Source organism: Microcaecilia unicolor, chromosome 1 (assembly GCF_901765095.1).
Source record: "Microcaecilia unicolor chromosome 1, aMicUni1.1, whole genome shotgun sequence".
In the NCBI taxonomy this organism is placed as follows: Eukaryota; Metazoa; Chordata; class Amphibia; order Gymnophiona; family Siphonopidae; genus Microcaecilia; species Microcaecilia unicolor.
In genome coordinates this window covers 648,678,826-648,691,265 of record NC_044031.1, presented here as the reverse complement: position 1 = coordinate 648,691,265, position 12,440 = coordinate 648,678,826, and the positions used below count along the sequence as shown (strand labels likewise).

General features: G+C 49.2%; 1 protein-coding gene across 2 annotated transcripts in view; it reads left to right on the top strand.

The window, feature by feature from the left end:
• Window positions 1-1,615: 1,615 nt before the first annotated feature.
• The window catches only part of RAD9A (RAD9 checkpoint clamp component A), a 32,867-nt gene continuing 22,042 nt past the window's right edge, over window positions 1,616-12,440 (top strand). For both annotated transcript variants that reach the window (XM_030185720.1, XM_030185711.1), the window contains exon 1: window positions 1,616-1,695. In XM_030185720.1, the coding sequence (XP_030041580.1) occupies window positions 1,662-1,695 (34 nt within the window). In that variant the 5' untranslated portion in view covers window positions 1,616-1,661. The remainder of the gene's footprint in view (window positions 1,696-12,440) is intronic.

Below are 12,440 nucleotides of genomic sequence, written 5' to 3'. Positions count from 1 at the left end.
CAAGTCGCTGTGTCAAGGAACGTCTCCTCTATATAAGCTGGAAACATATCCGTGGGCATCTCTAGCGTTTAGCACACATCTATTTTTAGTGCACACTAAAAATGCTAGCGCTCCTTAGTAAAAAAAAAACCTTAATAATCCAATTCATAGCTGTTTTATTTATAAGAGAAAATGCTTGGTGAATATATATGTCTTCTTCGAATGTAAAATAATTCTTGTTTCCACAATTTAATTATATTCATTTTATCTTTGCTCACATTCATTTACTTGAATCATTTAATATACCACACTTCACAAACATATCAGAGCAGTGTACAATTAAAATATTAAACTGTAAAATTAAAATAAAGGGCGTCTCTTACCAAAATGCACTAGCGATTCCTGTGCAGCAATGCCAACGAAGCCCAGAATGGGCTTCGTCGGCATTGTCACATAGGAATTACTAGCGTGGCTGGGTAAAAGAGACCAAAGCCACATAAACACCATAATAAAAATGACAAATAAACAAACACAAAAGAAAAAGGAATGTATAGCACAGCAATTTAAACCAATCATAACCATGTAACATTTAGAAGCTCATTTTCAAAGCACACAGACTTACAAAGTTACATATACTATTGAACTTTGTAAGTCTGTGTGCTTAAATATTTTTTTACTCATTGAATAGTTAAGTTCTGGAACTCTTTGCTGGAGGATGTAATAACAGCGGTTAGTGTATCTGGGTTTAAAAAAGGTTTGAACAAGTTCGTAGAGAAAAGTACAGTCTGCTATTGAGATAGACATGGGGAAGCCACTGCTTGCCATGGGATTGGTAGCATGAAATGTTGCTGCTATTTGGGTTTCTGCCAGGTATTTGTGACCTGGATTAGCCATTGTCAGAAACAGGATACTGGGCTAAGATGAACCATTGGTCTGGCCCAGTATGGCTATTCTTATGTTCTTAAGTGTGCACTGTGCAGCCACTTTTCTGCAATCTGCCATAGGGATTCCCATGGATGCAGTTTGGGGAAGGGAGGGGAGGGGCAAGGCAAGGCTGCTATATAGTAGCAGTAGCACGCATGTACATATTTGGAGTATGTGTAAGTGTGTGCTTTGGCATTTGTACGCTTTGGGAGCTGGATGTAGGAGCCTATTTAATAAAGCCACATAGCTACAAAATGAGCATCTTTTTGGGCTTCTCACATACATATCCTGTAAAATCAAGCCCTAAATTGTTAATCGTTCTCTGACTGGAAGTGATACTGTTGCTGCCATGCCAGTTGTGCATAGAGGTGATCCTCTGTTGCAGCTCGGAGGGGAAGGGATACCTTCCTTCTTTGGGCTGGAAGAACAAATGTCCCAGATTTGCTCGTCAAAAATCTGGTAATCATGGATAAAAAGAGTAGCAGCAGCCTAGATCCGCTGTAATTTTATCTTACAAAGAGGTATATCCAGTACGAAATAAATAATCCAGCGACTGAAACGGATCTTCACTGCACAGCCTGGCTCCTGTTCTAAACATGAACAGCAGTAACTTAAACTAAAAATCTAGAGTTTTGACTACGTAAGTGTGACGTCACAATGCAGCCGTGTCGACCAATAGCCTCGCAGTCTCTTAGGTTTAATCATAGAACGCTTGGTGCTGAGCGGCTGCTTCCGGGAATGCGTTTGCCGAGGGCGGGATGAAGTGTCTCGTTACCGGGGGGAACGTGAAAGGTGAGGATTGCGCGGGTCCGGTTCGGCGTTTTGCGAAACCAGCGCCAACCTATAACCGGCTTCCTGGGTAGCTGTGGCTCCGGTCCAGCTGACTAGCCTCTCCCAGGCCGGGCCGCGTGGCCTCCCGTTCGGAGTTCGTGCGCACTCTATCTCGGTCCGAGCATACCTTTTGCCCATGGCTAGAGTCAGAGCTTGTCTTTAGTTTTCCCTGCTCGTTTCTCTAGTTCTTTAATAAAGAGTGTGAGATGGTAGAAGAGAAATAATGATAATTCATAGCAAGGTGCAATATTTTGTGTGTGTGTGTGTGTGTGTGTGGAGGGGGGGTTGTTGTTTTTTTTTTTGGTGTGTGTGTGTGTGTGTGCTATTCACACTACAGGAAGGAATGTGTTTGTTTTATACTGAATGCAAGCTACCTTGTAGAATCGCTTTCTTGTCTGTGCCTTCTTGGGGTGTGTATGCTTTAAATGAGTTTGTTTTATAGCAGGAGTGTCAAACACATGGCCTCTGGCTTGCATTTTCTGAACCCAGGTTTGCAGACCATGGCCTGGCGCTGTAGCATTGACAGAAGATACAGTAGACAACCTCCCTACCCCAAGCTGATCTCGCTTTTTATGAGGTGGATAAGTGCAATGGCTCTGGCTACATATTCCTCATTTGAAACTGGACCCAGAGTGTTATGTTTCTGTCTCCTGTACAATAAACTGGACCCAGAGTGTTATGTTTCTGTCTCCTGTACAATATAATGTACGACATTAACCTAGGCAGCCGAGCATGGGGAGGAGGAGTGCTGCTGCAGATGCTGCCCTATCAAGCAGGATGGGAGGGAATGTTGAGAAGGGGGAGCGAGACCATGAATAAGGGGAAATGTGTGTGTGGAGGACAGGATTAGGCAGTGGGTGGAGAGGCATAATGATGATTGAAAGATGTTGAGGAGTACGAATGAGGTGATTCAAAGGTTGTAGTGATGCCATGATTTTGTCAGAGGGGTATAGAAGGGTGAGAGGACTGAAGATGCTGTGGGTTGTGAAGGTACTGTAAAAAATGAGTTGTCTGGTTTATGGGTACGTTGTGATTTCCACCTCACATCTCTGTTTAGTTTTTTAATCATTGCTTTAGTAATCCTATAGAATAATTCTCACCTCCAACGTTCTGACTTGCTGCCTGGGACCGTGGCTCGTTCCGAGTTGGTCTGCTAGGCTCCATAGAGCAGGCGGACAACTTTGGTCCTGGGGAACTGAGGAACTGAGTTCGATTCCCACTTCAGGCACAGACAGCTCCTTGTGATTCTGGGCAAGTCACTTAACCCTCCATTGCCCCATGTAAGCCGCATTGAGCCTGCCATGAGTGGGAAAGTGCGGGGTACAAATGTAACAAAAAAAACCCCGGGGGGGGGGGAACATGCCTCACAGCTGATCCATGTCCAGAGGAGGGTCGCTGGACATGGGTGGCTGGAGTGGGGGCAGGGTAGAGAGGAGGGTCGCTGGACATGGGTGGCTAGAGGAGGGGGGGGGCAGGGGATCCCATCAATGCGCATGCAGTCATTAAGGGGTTTTTTTTGTTTATTTTTATGCCATCCTCTTTCTAATTAGGGATCCTCTGTTCTCATCCTATGCCTTTTTGAATTCTGCCACTGTTTTTTGTCTCCACCCTCCAGGAATTGACCATCCTCAACTTTATTCTTAATTCTACCACCATGTAACCTCAATTCATGTCCTCTAGTTTTACCATTTCCCCATCTCTGGAAAAGATTTGTTTGTACATTAATACCTGTCAAGTATTTAAAGATCTGTATCATATCTCCCCTATCCCTCCTTTCCTCTAGGTTATACATATTCAGGTGGTCTTCTCATACATCTTTTGGCACAAACCCCATGCCATTTTTACCATCTTCCTCTGAGCTACTTCGTCTTTTTACATCCTTAACGAGATATAGCTTCCAAAACAACATAGGACTCCAAATGGGGCCTCACCAAAGACTTATACAGCGGTATCATTACCTCCTTTCCTCTGCTAGTTATGCCTCTCTCTGTGCATTTTAGCATCCTTCTAGCTACAGTCACCGCCTTATCACAGTGTTTCGTCGCCTTGAGCTCTTTTTTTTTTTTTTTCCCCTTTATTTTCTCAGCCACTTTTTTGAGGAACCATATCGGTTTCCTTGTTCTCTTGTATTTATTTACTCTCCTTATGTAAAGGTCTGTTGCCTTTTTTTATAGCTCGTTTCAGCTTAGACCACCAAAGTGGCATATAATTTCCAGTTCTTTACTCCAGAATCTGCATTGTGTGGGGTTCCCCATGCCTGCCTTGAGCCATTTCATCTGAAGCTCATCCTTGGGTTTAACTTAATTTCCCTATCATCAAGCAGATCAATCCATAGACTGGTGGGTTGTGTCCATCTACCAGCAGGTGGAGATAGAGAGCAATCTTTTGCCTCCCTATATGTGGTCATGTGCTGCCGGAAATTCCCCAGTATGTTCTCTATCTCAGCAGGTGTGTGGTCGCACAGCAGCAGCTCTGGCTAGGTCTCCAAGCCTAATTGTTTAGGTTTTGTTGAGTACCTGGGGTTGAGGGCTCTTCGTGAGCAAGTGCAAACCTGGTGGTGCCAGGTCCCTCCTTTTCTCCCCCCTTCCGCTGGCTCCGTAAAAAAAAAAAAAAGATTTTTAAAAAACGTTCAAAAAGGACGTCCATTTGCAGCTGCTCACTGGAACAAGTCATCGCTGCTCGGAGCAAGAAGCAGGTAATTTTTCCCTTTTACTAGCGGGCAGGGGGTTCCCCGAACGGTCTCCACGTGGCGATGGCCTCGGATGGCAAGGGCGCGAAAAGACGCTTCCTGGAACGCATTCGCACGCCTAGTGGGGAAGCGGGGGGCTTGAAGGTAGAGGCGCCCTTTCGAAGCCGGGAGAATTCCCCGGTTTTTCCTCCGGCGCGGCGGCCTTTCCCGCCTTAGGCGCCCATCCCCCACTGGCCGCCCTCCCGGTCGTGACCGGGCACGCTGCTTGGACGGCGGCGTCTTGGGCCGCCCTCGAGGGGGTCTCGTTAACAGCTTGCTCGTCCTTGACTCGGGCGATGGTAAAAAGTCGACGAAATTAAAGCGCCGTTCTTCCCGTGCGGCTACTTCTCGGAGTTTCGCGCCGGACGCCATTTTGGACGCGCAACACGCCTCTCCCCCGCTCCTGGGAGCACAGATGGAGGGCACCTCTAGGGCCGCGGCACAGGCTGCAGAAATGCACACGGGGGGGGTTTCTCCCCTGAGTTCATTTTGCTGCTGCATCAGGCCTTTCTTATGCAGAACACTGCCCCTGCTCACCTCTCTGATAGGGGTGATGAGGCCTCTATGCTTAAGCGCCCTCGGGTGGATCTTACACCCCCGGGGGACTCGGTCTCCTCTGATGTGGATGATGGCAGCGTGTCTGAGTTCTCCCAGAGATTCTTAGCGGACTCTATGGAAGAGACTGATCCTCGCTCGGATGGAGCGGACGACCCCTCTGCAGCGCGGCTTTTTCGCTCGGAGAATTTGCCCAACCTGCTTGTGCAGGCCATGAGCATTTTGAAGATTGCTTCTCCGGAGGAAGGCCCTCGCTCAGCCTCTACTGGCTCCGCCATTATGCTGGGAACGAAGTGCCCACCTAGAACCTTCCACGTTCATGAAGCCATGCACACCTTAATTTCAGCGCAATGGGATGCACCTGAAGCGAGCCTGAGCCAGGGCTATGTCCTGTCTGTACCCCTTGCCTGAGGGGGAATGGGAAGCCTTTGTCTGGCCCACGGTAGATTCCTTAATCACTGCCGTGACTAAGAAAACGGCACTGCCGGTGGAAGGTGGCACTGCCCTGAAGGACGCTCAGGACAGGAGAATGGAGGCGGCCTTAAAGTCGTCCTTTGAGGCGGCTGTTCTGAGTTTGCAAGCCTCGGTTTGTGGCTCCTTTGTGGCTAGGGCGTGCCTGACTGTCTTACAGCGGGCTTCCCCCTCGGATCCTTCCTGGAGGGTGGAATGGCCGACCCTGGAGTCGGGTTTGGCCTACTTGGCAGACTTGCTGTATGATGTTTTGAGAGCCTCGGCCAAAGGTATGGCTCAGACGGTCTCTGCGCGGCGATGGCTCTGGCTTAAGCACTGGTCTGCTGACCATGCCTCTAAATCTCGCCTAGCCAAGTTGCCTTTTAAAGGCAAGCTGCTCTTTGGGGACGAGCTGGACAAGATCGTGACGGAGCTCGGCACGTCCAAGGGCAAGAGGTTGCCGGAGGTCAGGACTTGGGCCGGCAGTGCCCGTCCTGGTTCCTCTAAGGGCTGATTCCAGGAAGCCCGTCGGTATCGCCTGGGCAAGTCGGCCTCCTCTGCTTCCGCTTCCTTCAAATGGAACTTCTCCCCCAAGCAGCATTCCTTTCGCAGGGACCGCAGTCCCGGAGATTCGTTCTCTGGCCTGCCCCCAGGGTCGCATACCCAATGACGGGGACCTGGTCCATGGCCCAGTGCAGATAGGAGGAAGGTTGTCCTCGTTTTTGGGCGAGTGGACCAGGGTAACTTCAGATGCTTGGGTTCTGGAAGTCATCAGAGACGGCTACAAGCTAGAGTTCTGCCGACCCCTAAGAGACGGGTTTGTAAACTCTCCTTGCATGTCCCAGGTCAAAGCAGCTGCCGTGCAGCAGACTTTGAACAACCTGATCCGCCTGGGCGCGGTGGTCCCGGTGCCAGTAGATCAGCTTGGCAAGGGGCGCTACTCCATTTACTTTGTGATGCCAAAGAAAGAAGGTTCTGCTCGGCCTATTCTCGACCTCAAGGGAGTCAATCGGGCCTTGAAAGTTCGGCACTTCCGGACGGAGACCCTCCGCTCCGTAATAGCTGCGGTGGAAAAGGGAGAATTCCTGGCCTCCCTGGACATCCAGGAAGCTTACCTACATATTCCCATCTGGCCACCTCATCAGCGCTTTCTGCGCTTTGCAATACTGGGCCAACACTTCCAGTTCAGAGCCCTCCTGTTCGGGTTGGCTACGGCCCCGCGGACCTTCTCCAAAGTAATGGTGGTCATCGCAGCCTACTTCCGCAAGGAAGGAGTGCAAGTCCATCCCTATCTGGACGACTGGCTGTTCCGAGCCCCTTCCTATGCGGAGTGCGGGAGAGCTACAGACAGGGTCATTGCTCTTCTGTGCTCCCTGGAATGGGTCATCAACTGGGAGAAAAGCCAGCTGCATCCGACTCAGTCCCTGGAGTATCTGGGAGTTTGATTCGACACCCAAGTGGGCAGAGTGTTCCTGCCGGACATCCGGAGCGTCAAGCTTCGGACCCAGGTGGACCAGTTCCTAGCCTCCTCTACTCTTCGAGCTTGGGACTATGTGCAGCTGTTGGGCTCCATGACGGCCACGATGGAGGTAGTGCCCTGGGCCAGGGCTCATATGAGACCACTACAGCACTCTCTTCTGCGGCGGTGGACTCCAGTCTCGGAGGATTATGCTGTACGCCTTCCTTTGGATCCAGAGGTGCGAAAGGCGCTGAGCTGGTGGCTGAGGCCAGGCAAGCTGTCCGCAGGAATGCCTCTTTCGACCCTGGAGTGGGTTGTCGTCACGACGGACGCCTGCTTGATGGGCTGGGGAGCCCACTGCCTGGGACGGACAGCGCAGGGGCTCTGGTCTCCTGCAGAGACTAAATGGTCCATCAACCTCCTGGAACTCCGAGCCATTCGGTTGGCGCTTCTAGAGTTTCTCCCGGTACTGGTGCTGAGGCCTGTGCGGGTCCTGTCGGAAAGTGCCACGGCTGTGGCCTATGTCAATCGCCAGGGAGGTACCAGGAGCGCCCCTCTAGCCAAGGAGGCCATGAGGCTATGCCTGTGGGCGGAAGCGAATCTGGAACAGCTGTTGGCGGCCCACATTGCGGGAGTCATGAATGTCAAGGCGGACTTTCTCAGTCGCCATACCTTGGATCCCGGAGAGTGGCAACTGTCTGCTCGGGCGTTCTTGGACATCACGAAACGCTGGGGCTGGTCGAGCCTGGATCTGATGGCATCCTCGGCCAGTTGCCAAGTGCCGCGTTTTTTTCAGCAGAGGACGGGACCCTCGATCTCTGGGAGTCGATGCTCTTCTCCAGCAGTGGCCGGCACAGGAGCTTCTCTACATGTTTCCGCCCTGGCCCATGTTGGGCAGGGTGCTAGGCCGGGTGGCAAAGCATTCGGGTGGGGTGTTCCTGGTGGGTCCGGATTGGCCCAGACGTCCCTGGTATGCGGACTTAGACTCTCGGTGGTCGGGCCTCTGCGGCTGCCAGCGGAGCGGAGCCTCTTACCAGGATCCCGTGGTGATGGAGGATCCCTCCCCCTTTGGTTTTACGGCCTGGTTCTTGAGCGGAAGCGGCTGAGGAAGAAGGGCTTCTCAGACAAGGTCATCGCCACTATGCTGAGAGCGAGGAAGCGCTCTACTTCTACCACTTACGCCAGGGTTTGGCGTATCTTTGTGTCGTGGTGCGAGGCAGGCTCTGTATCGCCCTTCACTGCTCCAATATCTTCATTGTTGGCGTTCCTGCAAGAGGGGCTGGAGAAAGGCCTGTCGCTCAGTTCGCTGAAAGTCCAGGTGGCGGCTCTAGCTTGCTTCAGGAGTCGTCTGAAGGGAGCTTCCCTGGCTTCACAGCCAGATGTGGTACGCTTTCTCAAAGGAGTTAATCACCTGCGCCCCCCTCTGCACTCGATAGTGCCTACGTGGAATCTCAATCTGGTGCAATGGACCTTGCAGAAGCCGCCCTTGCCAAGGGCATCGCTGAAGGATCTGACGTTGAAAGCGGTCTTCCTGGTAGCTATCGCATGAGCCAGAAGAGTTTCCGAGCTCCAGGCGCTCTCATGTAGAGAGCCGTTCCTGCGATTCACTGAGGCAGGAGTATCGATTCGCCCAGTGCCTTCCTTCTTGCCCAAGATTGTTTCTCGATTCCATGTGAATCAGCAGCTTTACCTACCCTCCTTTCGTAGGGAGGATTACCCAGAGGAGTACCCTGCGCTCAAATACCTGGATGTTAGACGGGTCATCATCAGATACTTGGAAGTGACCAATGATTTCCGGAAGTCGGATCACCTGTTCGTGCTGTTCGCAGGCCCTCGTAAGGGTCTGCAGGCATCTAAGCCTACGGTGGCACGTTGGGTCAAGGAGACGATCGTGGCAGCTTATGTGGCGGCAGGGAAGATTCCGCCTATTCAGCTGAAGGCACACTCTACTAGAGCACAAGCAGCCTCGATGGCGGAGTCCAGATCTGTCTCCTTGGAAGAGATTTGCAGAGCGTCTACTTGGTCGTCAGCTCATACCTTCTCACGACATTACCACTTGGATGTGGCTGCTCGGGCCGAGGCCCAGTTTGGGGCTTCAGTGTTGCGTTCAGGGATTTCCATGTCCCGCCCTGGGTGAGTACTGCTTCGGTACATCCCACCAGTCTGTGGATTGATGGGCTTGATGATAGGGAAGGTAAAATTATGTATCATACCTGATAATTTTCTTTCCCTTAATCATAGCCGATCAATCCATAGCCCCTCCCAGATAACTGTATTGTTTGTGTTCTGGTTATATTTCAGGTTCAAGTTCAGTCTTCATTTCCGGTTCACGAGGACTTTGTGTTCAAGTTCTTCCAATTGAAGTCTCTTCGAGTTGAGACGATTTTGTGTTACAGTGAGCTGCTGCTTGCTCTCCCCCCGTTTCGGCGGTGGCTGGATTGATAACTAAATTATGCTGGCGCTCCCTCCCGCTTCGTGCGGCTGTAGGGTAGCTTTGTATCCCTCCAACTTCGGTGGTGTTTAGGGTAAGCCAGCTCCTCCCGCGGTTGCAGTAGCAGGATAAGCCAGTTCCCCCCACGTCGGCGGGTGTGGTTTCCCGCCCACCGCCCCGGCGGTGGTGCGCTGGAATATTTCCCCTCCCCTGCTTCGGCGGTGGTGAGCTGGGCAGAGTGTCCCTTTGTGGGTGTAATTCTCTAAGTGCTGAGTCCTGCGGATGGAGCTTTAATATCGACATACTGGGGAATTTCTGGCATCACATGACCACATATAGGGAGGCAAAATATTGCTCTCTATCTCCACCTGCTGGTAGATGGACACTACTACTACTACTACTACTTAACATTTCTAGAGCGCTACTAGGGTTACGCAGCGCTGTACAATTTAACAAAGAGAGACAGTCCCTGCTCAAAGAGCTTACAATCTAATAGACAAGTGAACGGTCGATCCGATAGGGGCAGTCAAATTGGGGCAGTCTGGATTCACTGAACGGTAAGGGTTAGGTGCCGAACGCAGCATTGAAGAGGTGGGCTTTAAGCAAATACTTGAAGACGGGCAGGGAGGGGGCTTGGCGTAAGGGTTCAACCCACCAGTCTATGGATTGATCGGCTATGATTAAGGGAAAGAAAATTATCAGGTATGATACATAATTTTACCATGTTCTCTGTAACCCAGCACTTCCCAAACGGGATTGTGACCATAATAGAGGAAAACAGCCAAGTGGTTGGCCTGTGTGAGCTCACTGGAGATTACAGCAGTATTGTTGTGAATGCTGTATGAGGGCCAGGAGCAGTGGCACTGTAAGGGCATAGCCACGGGTGGACCTGGACATATCTGTTAAGGGTGCGATGGAGGTGCTTCATTGGCAGCCAGTTGCTTATAAAGTTCGTTTTAAATTGTTGGTTTTAATGTTAATTCCCTCTTTGGAGGTGAGAAGGTTTGGATATATCCTGATGTCACCAAACAAACCCAGCAGAAAAGGAAAGCATTTTTAGCTTTGAAAAAGAGGACATTGGAAGTTGGGGGTTCCTTTTTTCTAGCTTACCCATGTAAATGTATTGTAAAAATGTGATTGACGAAATATGTGTTTTATTCTTCAGATCAGCTAAAATCATTTCTAGATATGAGACAACTGAAATAACATCTTAAATTATTTTTTTTTTTTTAGGGAGGAATGCAGCTTAGTTTAATTAAAAAAATTATTATGGAATGTAAACTTCTCTATTCATCTAGCCCCCCACTGCAAGTGTGGTCTAAGGAAGCGTAAATAATTTTGTTTGTTAATAAGATTATTTTAACCCTTATGTGGAAAAAAATTTTCATGGCTGTATTTCATGACAAGATTGTTCTTGTTTAATTCTTTGAAATAAATGATCAAAAAAAAATTGTTGGTTTTGAAGAATTTACTTGATGCTGTTTCTGCCTGTTTTAAGAAGGTGTTGCAGTATAATCCCCCAGGTTCTGTATAGCATGCCTAGAGATCCGTGCCAAAATCGGTGCACATTCTGTAATGCGTGTAAGCTAATGAGCGCTGATAACAGCACTTAACAAGCAATAATGAGCACTAATTGGCACTGATTAGAATTTACGCGCACAACTCGCTAAGCGTATTCTTTAACAAAGAGCGCTGAACTTCTAATGCGCTCAGGCAAAAAGGAGCATGGGTATGGGCAGGGAAATAGGTGTTTTATGTGGGTTTGTTTTACATAATAACATAGTAGATGATGGCAGAAAAAGACCTGCACAATCCATCCAGTCTGCCCAACAAGATAATTTCACGTGTGCTACTTTTTGTGTATACCTGACCTTGATTTGTATCTGCCATTGTCAGGGCGCAGACCGTATAAATCTGCCCAGCACTAGCCCCGCCTCCCACCACCGGCTCTGCCTCCCAATGATTATGTGTGTATGTTGTTACCTGCCTAGTTAATAGGCGGGCTATAAATGTTTTTTCAAATATTTTTATTAAATTTTTTTAAAAAACACAACAAGCATTTTCAAAACAGAAGAAAAGAAACAGGTACTGTAATACAATATATAATGAAATAAGCAAAGCTGACTTTTAAAGACAACACTATGTGGCTAAGCATTAGAAGAGAGAAAAAGGTCTAAAGTTTTCCATTTCTTAAGACCAGTTTTGGGACCAGACAAGTAATAAGTATCAGGCTGTTCATATTTTTTGTATAGTAAAATCCAGTTCCACCAAAGATTAAACATTAACTTGAGAATTATCTTTCCAATATCATATTATTAATTTTAATGCGACAGATACAAAAAAAATCAAACAATAATTTATCATCTTCTGAAAGAAAACATGGAATACAAATGGACTTCCAAATTATATATTTTGGTAAAAAAGATTCTTGGAACCCAAAAATCCTTTTTAATTTATCCCAAACATCTGACCAGAATAAGACTAGATTAGGGCATGCTAAGAAGAGATGCACAAGATTGTAAGCTCTTTTGAGCAGGAACTGTCTTCTTCATGTTCAATTGTAAAGCGCTGCATACGACTGGTAGCGCTATAGAAGTGATTTATAGTAGTAGTAGTAGTACCAGTGCTTTTTCTTTTTTGCAAGACCAACATAGATCACAATTTGAGGACCCAGACAGCTTACTCTTTCTAGGCATCCAAGGCAGGGGCATAGCCAGACATCGGCGGGAGGGGGGTCCAGAGCCCGAGGTGAGGGGGCACATTTTAATACGCCGCCACCACCACCACCAACAACTTTGACCCCTCCCGCTGCCAACCTGCCGTTGCCTACCTTTGCTGGTGGGGGACCCCAACCTCCGCCAGCCAAAGTCCTCTTCTTCCGGCACAAGGTTTTGTTCTGTTTCTGACTCTGACGTCCTGCACGTAACGTGCAGGACGTCAGAAACAGAACGAAGCCTTGTGCCGGAAGAAGAGGACCTCGGCTGGCGGGGGTTGGGGTCCCCCACCAGCAAAGGTAGGCAACGGGCGGGATGGTGGTGGGAGGGGGGGCCAAGAGGGTCATCGGCAGGGGGTCCAGGGCCAAA